Below are 15,631 nucleotides of genomic sequence, written 5' to 3'. Positions count from 1 at the left end.
AGGAACGCAAAAAGCCTAGTCCTAGTCTATAAAGGAAAATCTTTAATCCGGATTTAATATTAAATGCAAGAGTAACAATGCTATACATAAAAATCATAATCGTAGTGGGATTAGCACGCAACAAAAAGATTTACCTCTTAAAAACCTTTATGGAAAATCCTTGAGCCTATTCAAATTTAAATGGTGATCATTATTCACGTAAATGTCACTATGGTTGTTTGTCTTCAACGTTATTATTAAATGAAGAGTCACTCTGTTAAATAGGAGTTGAATGTTGTCTATCAGGTTTATAAAGACTATTGTTATAGATAAATAATTGTTATGAATAATCATCAGATTCACTGATGTTATCCAAACGTGTCCAAATATTGATAAATGGTCTATGATTATGAACATACTTTAGCTTATTGAATAACTTAACATTTGATTGAGAAATTAATTCATGTTTTATATTGGCATTTCTGCCAAGCTCTATAATCGACAAAGGCGTGATTTTGGTAAAAAAAATAAAACACAAAATACATTTACGTCGTAATCTTTATTACAGTTCCCGCTAGCGTTAGCCATGAATAAATTATTTGATGAACCGAGTCACTAACCGTCGTAAGGCATTCTCTATTACATTTTAAATGACGCTATATGGTTAAATACATTAGCTCGTCGATCACTACATGTTACCAAATAACTTGGTAGCGTTAAAATATACAATCGTCACACTAAATACAATAAACATGGACACGAACCGCTACTATGGAAACGGTAACAGATATTAGTTTATTTATCTATCTACGCGAGTGCCGCAACTCCCTCGGTGAGAAACATCGCTAACTATTCGCGTCCGCGGGCGTCGAGCGGGGGTCGAAGGGCGCGCGGAGACCGCTGGAGAGAGCCCGCCGAAGCCGGAACGCGAGCGGCGGACGTGCGTACAAAAATAAAAATTTTCCATCAGTCTTCGTTCTAGTTCTCGTCGTAGAGCGGCGTGGCGTCCCCGAGCGACATGGAGCGCGGCGACGTGTTGGTGTGCGGCGTGGAGCGCGCCGAGTGCGCGCGCGACGAGCGGCCCGAGCCGTGCGCGCGCGCGTCCCCCCGCGGCGTGGAGCGCGCGTCGCTCCGCGGCGTGGAGCGCGCATCCACCCGCGGCGTGCGGCCCGCGCGCGGCGTGCCCGCGGCGTCGCGCGGCGTGCCCGGCGTGTCGCGCGTGCGGTGCCGCACCCAGTCCTCGGCCGCCTTCTGCCAGTCGGACGGCTCCGTGTACGCGGGCGCCGCCTTGTGGCGCGGCACCACGGGCGTCAGGAAGTCGGGCTGGCGCGGCGTCGTCGCGAACGGCGTCATGTACGGCGTCTGCGCGGAGGGCGTGTACGGCGTGTTGATGTAGGCGGGGCCGGGCGTGTGCGCGGGCGTGTGGAAGGCGGGCGTGTGCGCGGCCGGCGTGTGGTACATGGCGGACGTCATGCCGCCGTGCGGCGTGCGCAGCGCGGGCGTCCTCTGCGCGGGCGTGCCGCTCGGCGGCGGCTCGCGGAAGTGCTCCTTGAACCATTTGAGCAAGCTGCCCAGCGAGTCGAACATTCTCTGCCTGAACTTGTAACCGTCCGGCGTCACCGACACGTACTCGTGCGTGCACTTGTTTCTGGGCAGATATGATAATAAGAATCTGCCCGGGTGGTTTTTAGCCGCCGAAATGATGTAATGAATCTTATTGGCGTTCTTAGATTTTTCCTCCTTGAGCAGCTCTTCAGCTTTGTCTCTCATGCCGCCGAGGGGCTTGTAATATTTGTACGCAATGAGATCTCTCGCGTGTCCCGCCATCGGAGTCACGTATCGTGCTATGATTTCATCCAAGTCTTCGAATTCCGACCCTTGTATCCAGAGACTGCGACCTATTTATACAAAAAATATGAGGTAAACATTATGAATCATAAAAAGCAAAGAGCAAGACAAATATTAGTCTATAAAAAGTTACAAACCCAATGAGAATGCGTTTTCTTTGCCCTCCTCTCGAACATCAATATGTTGGCAAATACCTTCAGCAACTTTCCAAGTTACCGTGAGATGATCTGAACCCTACAATATAATAAAAAATACATTAATATTATGAATAACTGTATTAATTTTCAAACATAATTATCGTATTAAAAGCTCAAAAGAATTGCGATAATATTACAAAGTACAAATCAACTTCAACTTATCTAATTATACGCAAATAAAAATTTGCTACTATTGGATTTAGAAAAGAAGAAGTATGTATGTAGTAAGAACATAGTACATAATACAATTTATCCGCACCTTACTACTCGGCCTCACAATGACCTCTCCTTGCGCCATCTTTTCCATCAGCTTCTCAGCCTCCACAAAGGAAATGTTCCTAAACGACGGGTGCACTATAACTCGCTTCACATACTGCATCCGCTCCTTGGTCTGCTTGCTCTCCTTGTCCTTGCGTATGTCCTTTTCTTCTGTTTCTTGGTCGTAATACGGATCTTTTGACGGTCTGGTAAAGGTTACAATAATTAACTTATAACTGTTAGAAAATAAAGCAATAACAATATTAACGTTATTACAGCTTATTTGCGGAACTTCAGCTCGGTTCAGAACGTCGCAAAATTTGTTATTACAAATTAATGTTTTTTATATTCTTATCAAAGTTAATTTTTAAACCGTTTGGAATACCAAAATTGTTATTTTTTATTTACATTATGCGTACTCTTTCTTTAACCCAAAACAAACAGCAAAAAAAATTCGACATCTTTAACCGGTAACATAAAAATTGTTGTCTCCACATAATTTTTTATCTCATTTCCATGCACTTATTACTAGCTTATACGCAACAAACCTCCACTCATTATTCTTATCCAACAAATCGGACGACTTCGACGAGCAGTCCACGGAGAACCGTTCCACGTCTATCTTGAGCACTCTACAGTGTATCGTCTGTCCGATGCGCACGCGCTCCGTCGGATCCGTCACGTGTCGGTCGGACAGGTTCTTAATGTGTATGTAGCCGGAGAGCCCGTTGTCGAGTCGGATCCGGACGCCCGTCGCTTGGCCCGGACACGCGCCCGCGTCGAAGTGGTTCCATACCTGGGTTTGAGAGATTTTATTTATATGATTTGTACTTTTAAGTTAATAAAATGTTGCTTTCAATTAGATAATAATAAGGTAACAACAATATACTGAAAAGATGTTTTTGGTGACAACTACAATTTTTATGTTGATTATATGAGTACGAATGAGTTACCAATAATTATTAAGATAAAGAACAATTATATTTGGTAATAAATTCAATCATAACATTGCACGTTACGCGCCGATGCAGATATTTAAAAAAAAAAACTTTTTTTTTGGTAGCTGCTAATTGCATTGTATTTTGATTTATTCCTAATGTAGTATTGTGTGAAAATCTGTTAATTAATTCATTATTTATTACGAAAAATTGGCAAAACTAAAGTTGTTGCAAAGTTTGTAAAACGTTATAAGGTACGTATATGTAGACAGTCACAACTAAAAACAGATTTCATATTTACCTCAGATAATTCAGGGAAGTCATTCTTGTGACAGAAGGGACACTCCCACAGACCAGTCTCATCATTTCTTACAGGGTTAGCTTGATCCAACATTTCTCTTTGTGGTTTCCTATGAGTTATCCCAACAACAGTGGCTAACACCATTTTGCCTACATAGAAAGTTTCAGGCGATTCTTTTGTAAGAATATCGAATAACTCTTCAGGTGTCGGCGATCGATATGGCACCCTAAGGTCCTTATACCTAGAGTTCAATTCTGCACGAATATCGTATAGTGTTATGCTCTTATTACCGAAACCTTGTCGTTCTAATTCTTCAGCGAACGCGTCCAGATCTAGATCTTTTAACCTTTCAGGTGCTTCGAGAATTTCTTCCAACGCTCCAGCAGGATTTGCATCTTCATCCTCATATTCCAAAGCATCCACCGCCATTTTTCTCGCCCACTCATACGTTTCTGGATGCACTCTAGAACCGTCTAGAACTTCTATATATGCTTCCGTACTGTCGCCAAGACTATTCGTATCTATTTTGATAAACCCTGAACAATTGATGAACACTTTAGGTCCCATGTGGCATACTGTGACTAATTGAGTTCTATTTTCTAGCTTTTGATTCGTTTGCTTGAACAGTTTGATGAGCGCTTGTGCTTTTCTTGGTCCGAGACCGCAAACAAACTGTAGTAATTCCGTTCCTCGACCAGTTAACACTGCTTCGTTGACATCCACACCAACTTCATTAACCCTGTTCACAAATTCTAATTCGATTCCTTCAAGTAGATCCTCTTTATTCAGTTGGTCTTGTAGCGTATGGTATCTTAGACAAAGTATTTCTTCGTCTGGTCCACAGAGCTGTGAAATTTCCATGAGAGGATCTTGCAATAAACGCGCTTGGCATATCGCTTGTCTGAGTATGTCGGGATATTCTCTGAAGTCATTCTAAAACAAATATTGAAGTTATAGAAAGAATGTGATAATTTTTCTTTGTATTGTAAGATGCTTAATTCTTTAATAAAATATCTGATTATTAAACACATGATAATACACATTATACTCAAACATTTTTTTAAATCAAATAAGACTTGTATAGCAAACAATTACTCACCTTTCCTCGTATGCTGTTGCTGTAAATTTTGCTGACGTGATTGTCAGCAATTTCTATGGGAATTCTAGGGAACTGTTCGTCTTCGATCAACTGTTGTATGCATTCCGACACGTCAGCCTTGATATTCAACGCCTCTCGAGACTCACCGCCAATTACAATTACATGAGGTTTTTTGCGTAGAATAAATCTGAAAGAAGTAAAGGTGCACCTTTTTTTATTTATTTTATTGGTTATTTATTTATTTATTTATTACTCACAGGCTTTTATTTTTAAACAAAATCGATTTTCCGATACATTTATAAAATAACATGATCCTTCACGTCATTATCAGTGCAAAGGTATTAGCCGCAGCGCGGCTGTAGCGCGGCGGTACCTGTGTGACTGTTATCCCATATGTTACATCTAGGTAACAATATTGGCGGTACAAGTTTCCTCTGGCTGTACCTGAGCAGTTTTGACTACAATATTTCTATGTAGGTAGTTGTCATGTACACATGCCGCCTCCCGCTACGTGCGCAGAGCACAATGTGCAGGAAGGAAGGTGGACTTTCTCCATCGACAGGATCCTCGACCGAATCACGGAATGTTGTCAGAAATTTGTATATTCAGAGCGATGTTTCGCTACACACACACTACCCTGCAAACACACACGCACGTGCGCAGTGCACACTACACTCCCCACACACACACACGCACCTGCGCAGCGCGGTGAGGTCGCCCTCCTTGTTGCGGCGCTCGATCGGGTCCCACGCGTTGCGGCGGCACAGCAGGTGCGGCAGGCGCAGGTGGTCGGCCACTTCCCCGCCGCCCACCACTGCGCACGCGAACGCGCATTGCGACCGCTCCGGGACGTACGCTATAGACACCACGCGGACACCTACCGAACACATATGACGTGTAATAACTGTACGAACAAGGTGTATTCATCAACAAATAATTTTAATTTCACCAAAACTGTTCTTTAAATGAAAATCTATAAACCAGCGCTATTAATTACTTACTACAAACTAACAAATGATAAAAACACAAATAATAAATTAACCCCGGAAAATTCGTATTTGCTATCAATAATGATAACAAAATTTGTATAAACGAAAACAATTAATTATTGTTCTGAAAGACAGCAATGCAATGCTTCCAACAACCATAACTAGTTCCGCATTGTACTAATATTCATTTCAATTTGGTTATCAGGAAGATAATTCTACTAAATATAAAGATATTATTATCTCAACTCTAGACATAACCAACTATTATATAACCATCTTGAAATAAGTTAAATAAAAGTTCTAATATCCATTGATTTAACTCAGGCTTTCGACACTGTTTCTTTTCCTATCCTATTATCTAAATTAGAAAATTTTGGAATGCGTGGGGGTCTGCATCCCCATCTAGATTTTTATAGAACTTATCTTAGCAGTAGAATGAAAAGCGTTAAAATAAATAATCTTATCAGTACTATTACGTGGCTATACTATATGGTGTTCCACAAGGCAGTGTTCTTGGACCCAATCTAAAGCCTACATTAGTAATGTCAAAATAAATAAGCACAAAAGTCATTTATATTTTTACATTTCATTTCAATGTAACGTTTTTAATCTTCTGTACAGTATTCTAGATATTTAAGACATTTTAGTTATATTCATTGTTATATTATTTGTTTAGTCCAAACATGTACGAATAGTGATGTTACAATTTGTAATTAATATTAAAACCTTACCATTAGACGCATCCCATTCATCATCATCATCTTCTGAAATACGCGATTCATATGGAGCAACTTTCAACCAATCATAGAGACGTCGTCGACAGCACCTAAAAAACAGGTAATATTTAACAACTCTGCAAAATAATAATAAAAGGGATATCTTAAATGATTCCAGGTACAAGAAAAACTACTTTTGCCAACTTTTCTAAAAACTCCACAATTTTAAATTTGAATGTTTGTTTTTATTAATGTTTGTCTCTTTTCTTCTTATGTCAAGCAACAAGGCAAACAAGTCTGCCTGTCATACTCAAAAATGGTATAAACATTAAAGGCATCATTAAAGTTTCAAAATATATGTTCAACTGATCATTTGTTTTTTTTTTTTAGTTTAATTATTATTTAATCTACTTTATGTAAGTATTTAAAAGACAAAGCTCTTATTAACCGAAACCTCGTTGATTTATGCCTATACACCAATTTTTTTTTTACTAAAACAAATACTAACTTGAGCACATAATCCTTAGACTCCTGTAACAATTGAGCGTGTAATTCACGCCGCAGTTCTGGCATAACGATCTTTGTTAAGGCCAGCGTCACCGCTTCCGCACGGAGGTCGTTCCACGCTTGTACAGTGGCCGCGAATTCGTCCTGTTTTATAATTATTTATGTAGTATCTTTAATTTTTAGAAATGTTTACTTGTTTATGTGAATTTTATTTTCACATTTTTGACGAGTTATAGGAAAAATTACTTTTTGATGGCACATTATATTTGAATGTGATAAAGGATAAGTTAACTCTGAACTGATTTTATATATAATATTTTGTTTTTTACCTTTTGATACAGCTGTTTCAATTCTTCCAAGTAATTGGAACTAGTATTGCCTTCAATATTTTCACTAATTCTGATCTCCAATAATTTATCCTCTGCAGCCATACTTAGTTTCAAAAATTGATCTCCGGTCAAGTCTCTCACTGGCTTATTTTTAAGATATTTCAAACTGCAAAATAACAATAATTTGGTTAATTAAAAATGGTAGCGCAATTTTAAAACAGAAAGGGCCGTGAACAATTTCAAAATTTGATATTCCTCAATTTCATTTTTTTTTTATTGGACGAGATTATAAAACATTGTGATGTGGGATTCAGGCATGGAAACCCGTTGAGCATAGAGATCACGATAATAACAACTAACAATGACAGTGACACCCAACAAGACATGAATTTGTATTTGTAAAATATTGTAGTACCTATACCCGGCGCGGCCTAAGATGATCCCTATGACACTGACAGTTATTCTCAAGAGACAAACTTGTAATGGCGTCACCATTAAATTAGAAACGTATTGGAGGCGTCTAAAAATGGCATTTATTAATTTTTACGTAGCTTTATGCCATTACAATGATATTCCGTTGGAATTATAACAATTCTTAACATTTACGAGAAATTATATCAATCTGACTTTACGTTTACGTCCTTCAAAACTTACATCGTTGGCATTTATCGACTAGTGCGGAAAGTATCGATAAACAAATTTCGATAATGGAAACGAGTTCACATTTTTTCCATGCTTAAGCTATAGTTCATTCTCTATTGAATGGAAGGCTGGAACAGAAGATCGCAGCATAATTAATTAATTAATTACCGTTCGCGTTAATTTACTTACCTATGATAATATAAGATTTTTAGAAAAATTAAATGGGGGATTCCATTTTCATGATAAAATAATATACACTGTGTTAAACAGGTTAAAGATTACGAGAAAATGATAAGGTGCATTTTTATGTTTTGGAAAACTTTCGTTTTACTTACCGTTTTGTTTACATAATAGACGTTAAAAATTCATTTTATAATATTTTTAAAAACATGTTTACCGACGTGGCTGAATGCAAACCACGCCTTAGCCTATAAAATAGTAAAGTATCGACACGATCCATCATACGAGCAATCACTAAGACGAACTGTCATAGGGATCATCTTAGGCCGCGCCGGGTATACATGATTTTGAAAAAATTGGTAAACTGTTTTTTGTTTTTGTTCAACATTTAGAGAAAATTACAAGCGCCCAATAAATTATTTATCATTATTTTGCCCACCTGCAGCAGCCATGCGTCTCGTCAATCATCTTGAGCCCCTTGGCGGTGGGGCGCACGGTGAGCGTGGCCCGCTCGCGCAGCGCGTCCCGCAGCGTGGCGCGCAGCAGCGGCTCGCGCGCCAGCTGCACGCCGCACATGTACACCGCGCGCCGGACTGCTTCCGCGGCGGAGCCGTCGGGGCCCGTCTGTGAAAACACGTCATACGGTCAACAAACACGGCTTCTTGTACTCCCCCGCTGCAATGTTCGACTAGTTGCGAGTATTCCAATCACAATACAACGCACCAATCACATTATACGTGACGAAACGGAACTCAATACGCACGCACGGAAGCATGCGCGCACTTACACACGTACGCATACACGCACGTATACATTCACACACTCATGCCTTTTTCTACAAAATACACTTGCATGTCGAGACGCTATATCAGACGAAATGACGACGAGTACAAATTTTTGAAAGAAAATAAGACCATTATAATTTTGACAGAAATAAGAAAATACAAAACATAACAATTTACAGATATTAAAATATCATGACATCAATAACTCACATATTCCTGCGCGGCGTCGAGCGGCGGCACGGGCGGCTGCTCGACCTCGTGCCGCTGGTAGTTGTCGCGCACGTTCTCCGCGAACTGCTCCGCCGACAGACCGAACTTGCGCACCAGCGGCTCTGTGAAACCACCCACCATGTATAATGCATTGAGTTACTATGTACTACGTACTAGAGAAGCCATCGCTACTACACTTTTTCTAACACGAGTTAGAATCAATCGTCTCAAACCATTTGTTTTTTGTTACATTGATTGGTTTTAATTGATAAGTTTATTCATATTTTTTAATAAGATAAACAACATGTACTGACGCTGAATCGAGGAACTTTCTCCTTCCCTTTCCCACAAACCTTCACGGACATTTCAACAGACATTTATTTACACTAATATCTATTGAGGATATTCCCGACGGTTTATGTTAATTAATATCAAGCGAAAGCAATATTTGTGTAATTATGTACAATTAAATGAATGTGTGTTTATTGTAGTGTGTATAAATTAAATGTGTTAATAATTTTTCTTGAAAAACTCAATAAGATACCTTTTATCACACAAAATATTCGTTATTTTCTTGCACTCGCTACCAACCTACTCATCTATACAAAAAAAAAGACGGGTTGCACTCCGGGAGTGCCGGCAGAAGTGAAACTTGATTATTAACGTTGAGCATGTTTGATATCCATCCGTCTTACGCTTTTTCGATCAGGTCACGTGTCCTGACGCGAGTAAGATTTTATACCCAACGCCGCTAAAGAAGTTTTCACTTCAATAATCCACATCCACTAACCGAGCCCCGCCTTCCTGCACAGCTCGTAGGGGCCGGATCGCACCGCGTACTTCACCTCCGTCGTCTCCTCCTCATCGGGGAGCGCTGCTTCTACTGCTGCGGCTGCTTCTTCTGGATCCTCGCCGTTTTTTTCGGCTTCTTCGCGCGCTTGTTTCCTGCGAGGTGAGTAATTATATCATTTATAAGTAGCTAGTATGGAACTTAACAAATTATGTACCTAATAAAAGATCCTCAAGAACCTTAATAAAACTTTCCATTGAATCGTGGAATCACAATAAAATCGGTGCAGTCATGTATTATTTTATTACGAACAGATGGATGACGCGGCGAATATTTTTTTTTATAACATTGCGAACAGATAGAAAGAGAACAATGCAAACAGATGCCACAGGGAAATATTCTTTTGATTATATTATGTAGTGATAATATTTTGACATTTGTAATGTAGAACCAAAACTGAACTCTCACAATTGATAACAAAACATAAGGTAATCGAAAGCTAATTCGTAGTTGTACATAATTACAATTCAATCGTTGATCCAACTATGTATCTAATCTTAATAAACTATAAACTTACTTCTTCTCCTCTATTTGTCTCTTCTTCTCTTTCGCACGTTGCACTTTCTGCATCTCGGGCAGGTCGTGCGAATAGTACAACAGGAAGTGTGTGTGCACGTCGCGCAGTTCCTCTGGCGTTTGCACGTTTTTCAGTCTAGGAAAAGATTTAAATGAAGGGAACTTATGCTTTTATTTAAAGTACGAAAATGATATATAAAAATATAGAAATATAAGGGTACGAAATTTAAGAAATACTTTTTTTTATTAAAATGTCTTTATTTCACAGTCATCTGGTTGAATCTGCTACATATTTGATTGAATGACTAGCGCCTTCATTGAATGACGACATTAAATTGAATGACTAAAAGACAACTTGACAAGTTGTTTAATGTAATGATCAACGTCTCAACTGTCATTTAGCATAGTCATTGGTTTGAATACGCTAAGGGTTAGGCTAGGTTCGTGTTTGTGAACTACACAAAACTTGTCTTTCTATTTACATTTCATTTTTTATCATGATATCTACAAAACGGGGTACGATGGGATTGTCATCGTCCTTTAGGACAAAAATCCCTTAATAAAAAAGATTTACAAAAAAAAATCTACAAAACAACCTTTAAAATGCCTTATCATCTCACTATTAACCCAACTATTTTCAAATCTACTACGCACCTTTCAATATCTTCATCCTTGATAAGTCTCATGGTATCTGGTATGGGGGCATCTGGATCCGCCATAACTTTATCGAGCTGAAACTCTCTCATGTTCTCCAATAATTTTAGCAGATTCTCCTTGCGCTGTTTCAGTTGACACCACTGGGATACCACAAATAGTATTAAAAATGGACATAATTTTAGTAATTATTTACTAAAGTGCAATAACATTCAACATCAATAATTAAATAACGTTCTAATATCTAGTTAAGAAACCAGTAACATTTTTGTCCTTAATCAATATTTGGTTTCTAAGAAACTAATTAATTTTGAAATGATTCTTCAGTAGGTGTGTTGAGTAAAATTTCAAGGTTGCGTCATATACATCAATACAGTCACATCATGGAAAAGGCGACGATTTTGTTATCTATGAATCTTGCCAAAGAAAAGAAGTTCACTTCTGACACGTGCTCGGCACACACGCACTTTATTATCTGAATATGTTAACAATTTTAAATTTATCTATTGATATACTATAGCATTTTACAAAATATTTGATATCGTAATATAATATATCTCACCTTAGCATCATATTTATACACCTTCCACAGATCATTAATGCTCAGCTCTGGTTGAACATACTCCTTTCTATAAAACGCTATGAATGGTACTTCCAATGTCTGGTTTCGCATGAAGTCCAACGCTTGACGAATCTTCACTACTGTACTTGAACCTCTGCAAAAAATAAATCAATAAATTAGGTACTAATAAATATTTTTTCTTACCGATTTATATGAAAATACGTTTAGAATACTACAAATATAGACTTTATTAGAAATGTTCAATTATTTTTTATTTATTATAATCCTTTACATGTGCATATTGCTAATAATTTTTCTTGTACTATTTATACGAAACCTATGAAATTAAAACAATCGTCAAGAAACTAGCTAAAAACAACCTAATAGTCAACTTAATACCATAAAATTATCATTAATAGTATTAAGTATTCTTACTACCAATACATATTAATACATTGAATAATCTCACATACCGTCTCGACCTATCCCTAGCCTCTTGCGCATCCGCCTTCGACACAGGCGGTTTCAAGAACGCCTGCTTATAAATCCATTCTGCTTCGTCCTCCAACTCTGTGCTACCTTCCTCCACCGCTGTTATTGGGACATCACGTATTTGCATACGCTCAGGGACGTCTGTTTTACGAATCTAAAGATGTAAAGAAAAATTTACTATACATGTTTTGGGGAAATAATCAAACAATTCCGTTTAAAAAAATGTTGTGTGGTTTTATGAAACCACGGTAAAAGTGGAACTTTCCGAACACTGCTTTATACCTACTCGGCAGCCGACCGTCACGCGGCATGCGCTACACAGACCAAAAAGTTTGAAACTGCAGATTGACTTAAAAGATCTCATCAGAATTATATTCTATAGCTAATATTAATTAGACAAATTATTTCTTTTTGACTGTATAGCAAAAATATAAGAAAGCATTTAAAAATAAATACTTATAATTTATAAAGTATTCACAAACCTCATTATCCAAATCAGTGAAATGACTCCTCTTCAATTCACTCGGCTCATAAATCTCAAATATAGACTTCTTGCTTGGCCGTTTTGGTTTTCCCTTTTTAGTTCTACGTCTTTCACCTTAAAATAATTTATTAATTTAGATTTAAACACACACTAAATCGTACAAAAATATCATAAACTAGCTATGCCTGCGGTTGTAAACCCGCATTTCTTTGCTATTGATCTTAGCGTGATGATATTATAACCCATATTTTTTTCAAATTGGACCCGTACATAGTCCCTTAAATTAGTGCTTTCAAGCAAAAATACATACAATCTATTTAGATTATGATATGAGTATAGATATAAAATCTATTTAAAAAGACAATTAACAATTCCCAGTTTCTGTAAATGTTTGCAAAAATGAAATCATAAAAGTTAAACTTTACTACAGACATATTTAAATAAAGTTTTGTATTACAAAATTACAGTACTTACCGTCTTCTTCTTCATCTTCGATATATTCATCCAAATCTTCATCTTCCTCATCCTCATAATCCTCTTCACCATATTTTTCAAATTCGTCATAGTCAAAGTCCACTCCAAATATATCTTGACCCTCTTGCAGTGATCTAATAATAAAACATTGCTTTTTTTATGTTTAAATTTTAATTTATGTACATCCAATTACTAATAAACAGCTAAATACTTCATCATTTTTGTGGAAAAAATGCAGGCAGTTTTTTTTTAAAGAAATCCAATTGCCCAATTTATTGAGATGTATATCTTCAAATTTTTTATCAAAAGAGATCAGGTTTAAAACTACTGTTTAATAACTGGTAAAATTCTAAACAAAATATATCCTAATAAGACTCACGCATCAGTAAATATAGGCTTCCGCTTTTTCTTCCGTTCAGCAATAGGTCTACCATCATCATCAACAATGAAGTCATCAGCGTCTGACTCCATGTCCTCATTTTCATCATCATATTCCACCTCTCTTGGTGCGGCTGATTCTGAGCGGTTTTCATCCTCCTAGTAAAACATTCAAGGATATATAAAATATTGAAAACGAAAAAATCTATCAAATTATAAAAGAAACTTTTGTCCATATAATAGGTACCCTGTGTAAATCTCAAGTGTTTTATTGTCATCACTTATACTCATACGAAACATAAAAAGATGAATTTAAAAAGAAACATAATATATCTAAGTTTATTGACCTATCTAACAACAAGTCATTCATAACAAGTGATTCATCACTTTAAAGCTTCACATGTTGAAGACTTTATTACCTTTATAACTTCTTTTTTGACTTTTTCATTTTATTAAATGTAAAATTAACATCAAGAATTTCATGTTGTATGTTTTTCTTGGATTTGTTTTGGCTTACTTTAACATAACAATGTTTGTCAACTAAATAAAAAAAACTTCTAATAATAATTATACAATTATAAATAAATTAACATTATCAGTCAAATACATACCTCATCTGATCCTCCAACAAAGAGTTTTTCAGCAATAACTTCTCTCTCCAAATCAGGGTCATCTGCACCCTCATTGTCACTGTCATCATCTTCTAGACGTCTGAGACGTTTGAATTTATTCTACAAAAAATGCAAATAAATAAATATAATGGTGTCAATTTTGTGTAAAAAATAAACATTTTCAGTATATCATTAGTTCTCAATAAAACGGACTATAAATATATGAGCGTAATTTTATTCTAAAACATTCCTTATATGGGATCATTGATATCTTTCTATAGTTGAACATACTAACCACAAACAAGACAAGGTTATGTAAGCTCTAAAATATCAACTAACAAATAAATTAAACATAAGTTAACAATGAATTAATGTTTAGAATTATGAAATAGATTTATTTAGCCACAAATAACCTAAAGAAAACATTTAAATTTTAAATAATATTGATACATTGTACCATAAAGCAAGTATCTCTAAGGGGAAAAAGATTGTACACAGTAAAACTATATAATAAATATAATATAACAATACAAGAAACATAATTTACTTACTCTAGCAACTTTCACACCCAAATTCTCTTCAATTAAATCATAATCTTCATCTTCAAGTCTATCATCTAATTCATCATCACTTTTCTTTCTTTTCTTAGGCCCTACACTTGCATCTGAGTCTTCACCATCACTGCCTGACTCTTCAATTGGAGCATCATCTATAAGATCCTTGAGTTCCTCTCTGAGACGCTCTTCATCATCTAAAATAATATAAATCTTAAACATGGTAATCTAACCTGTCTTATTTATTAATAAGTATTAAAATTTTATGAAATTAACTAAGGAATACCACAAATTTTATAAGCTCACCTTTTTTTCAGTTTTTAAATCATCATTAACAAACAAGGATCAAAATAAGTTATTATAAAGAAGTAAGTTACTCTGACCTACATTTTTATTATAAAACAAGTTGACACTTTTAAGTATGAGAAAGACATTATAAGAAAGGCAGTAGAATAGATATAAAACATTCATTTTCTTAGTAAAATTAAAAATATAACCTTAAAAGGAAGAAAATGCCAAGTCTTCAAGAATATCACCTATCTATGCAGGTTTTGAACAACAATATTTAATTCGTAATCTATGTGTTGTGATGAATGATGAAAACTAGTACAAATATTACATTAGAAATTGCAAGAAGTCCTTGTGAATCCAAGCAACGTTTACACGTTAACGGGTCTTAATTATTGGGTACAAACCTTCTTCTTCTTCGTCTTCGTCGTCACTTTGTACTGCAGCTTTACGCTTAGGCTTTTTGCGTTCGGCTGGTTGTTCATCCTCAGAATCCAACTATAATATTAAAAGGCATATCGTGAATTTAGAATAGAGAGACACACGGAAATTCATGCAAAAACATAGCGTAATCTAAAAGTTTCACTAACCTCGCTCTCCTCTGCCTCTGATTCTAGGAAATCGGCCATATTCACTTACAGACTTGTGGTTTCCCTTATTAAAAATACACTTAAATCTAAATTATAAATAAATTCATTAATGTGGAAAGAAAGTTTTACGAAGAACAAGACATTATAATAATTTGCAAATAAAAATCATTACAAATCACAAACCATAAACTAAAGAGGAC

The 15,631-nt window shown here is 36.5% G+C and overlaps 1 protein-coding gene across 1 annotated transcript; it reads right to left on the bottom strand.

The window, feature by feature from the left end:
• Positions 1 to 519: 519 nt before the first annotated feature.
• Positions 520 to 15,631, bottom strand: Spt6 (transcription elongation factor Spt6). Its single transcript, XM_089702634.1, has 24 exons — positions 15,432 to 15,631; positions 15,249 to 15,339; positions 14,551 to 14,750; positions 14,000 to 14,119; positions 13,390 to 13,547; positions 13,011 to 13,144; positions 12,535 to 12,650; positions 12,034 to 12,206; positions 11,561 to 11,714; positions 10,999 to 11,141; positions 10,346 to 10,480; positions 9,769 to 9,923; positions 8,979 to 9,100; positions 8,423 to 8,607; positions 7,162 to 7,327; positions 6,834 to 6,976; positions 6,341 to 6,435; positions 5,317 to 5,497; positions 4,621 to 4,807; positions 3,522 to 4,454; positions 2,831 to 3,078; positions 2,284 to 2,488; positions 1,965 to 2,061; positions 520 to 1,877 (listed from the first exon to the last, which is right to left on the bottom strand). Exons 1-24 carry the CDS (start codon positions 15,468 to 15,470, stop codon positions 958 to 960), a joined length of 5,100 nt encoding a protein of 1,699 aa, XP_089558760.1. The 5' UTR covers positions 15,471 to 15,631; the 3' UTR covers positions 520 to 957.

This window comes from Colias philodice, chromosome 13 (genome assembly GCF_061535455.1).
Source record: "Colias philodice isolate Cphi_HAF_F1 chromosome 13, ilColPhil1 Martin Lab GWU primary, whole genome shotgun sequence".
Lineage (NCBI taxonomy): Eukaryota > Metazoa > Arthropoda > Insecta > Lepidoptera > Pieridae > Colias > Colias philodice.
The sequence above is the reverse complement of the archived record's forward strand: the minus strand, read 5'-3'. Positions and strand labels throughout refer to the sequence as shown.

Coding starts and splice junctions, on each gene's coding strand:
- Spt6 (XM_089702634.1), bottom strand. CDS start 15,470: ATGGCCGATTTCCTAGAATCAGAGGCAGAGGAGAGCGAG. Junction 15,340..15,431: donor CAGAGGCAGAGGAGAGCGAG/GTTAGTGAAACT, acceptor TTAATATTATAG/TTGGATTCTGAGGATGAACA. Junction 6,977..7,161: donor TGAAACAGCTGTATCAAAAG/GTAAAAAACAAA, acceptor ATTATAAAACAG/GACGAATTCGCGGCCACTGT.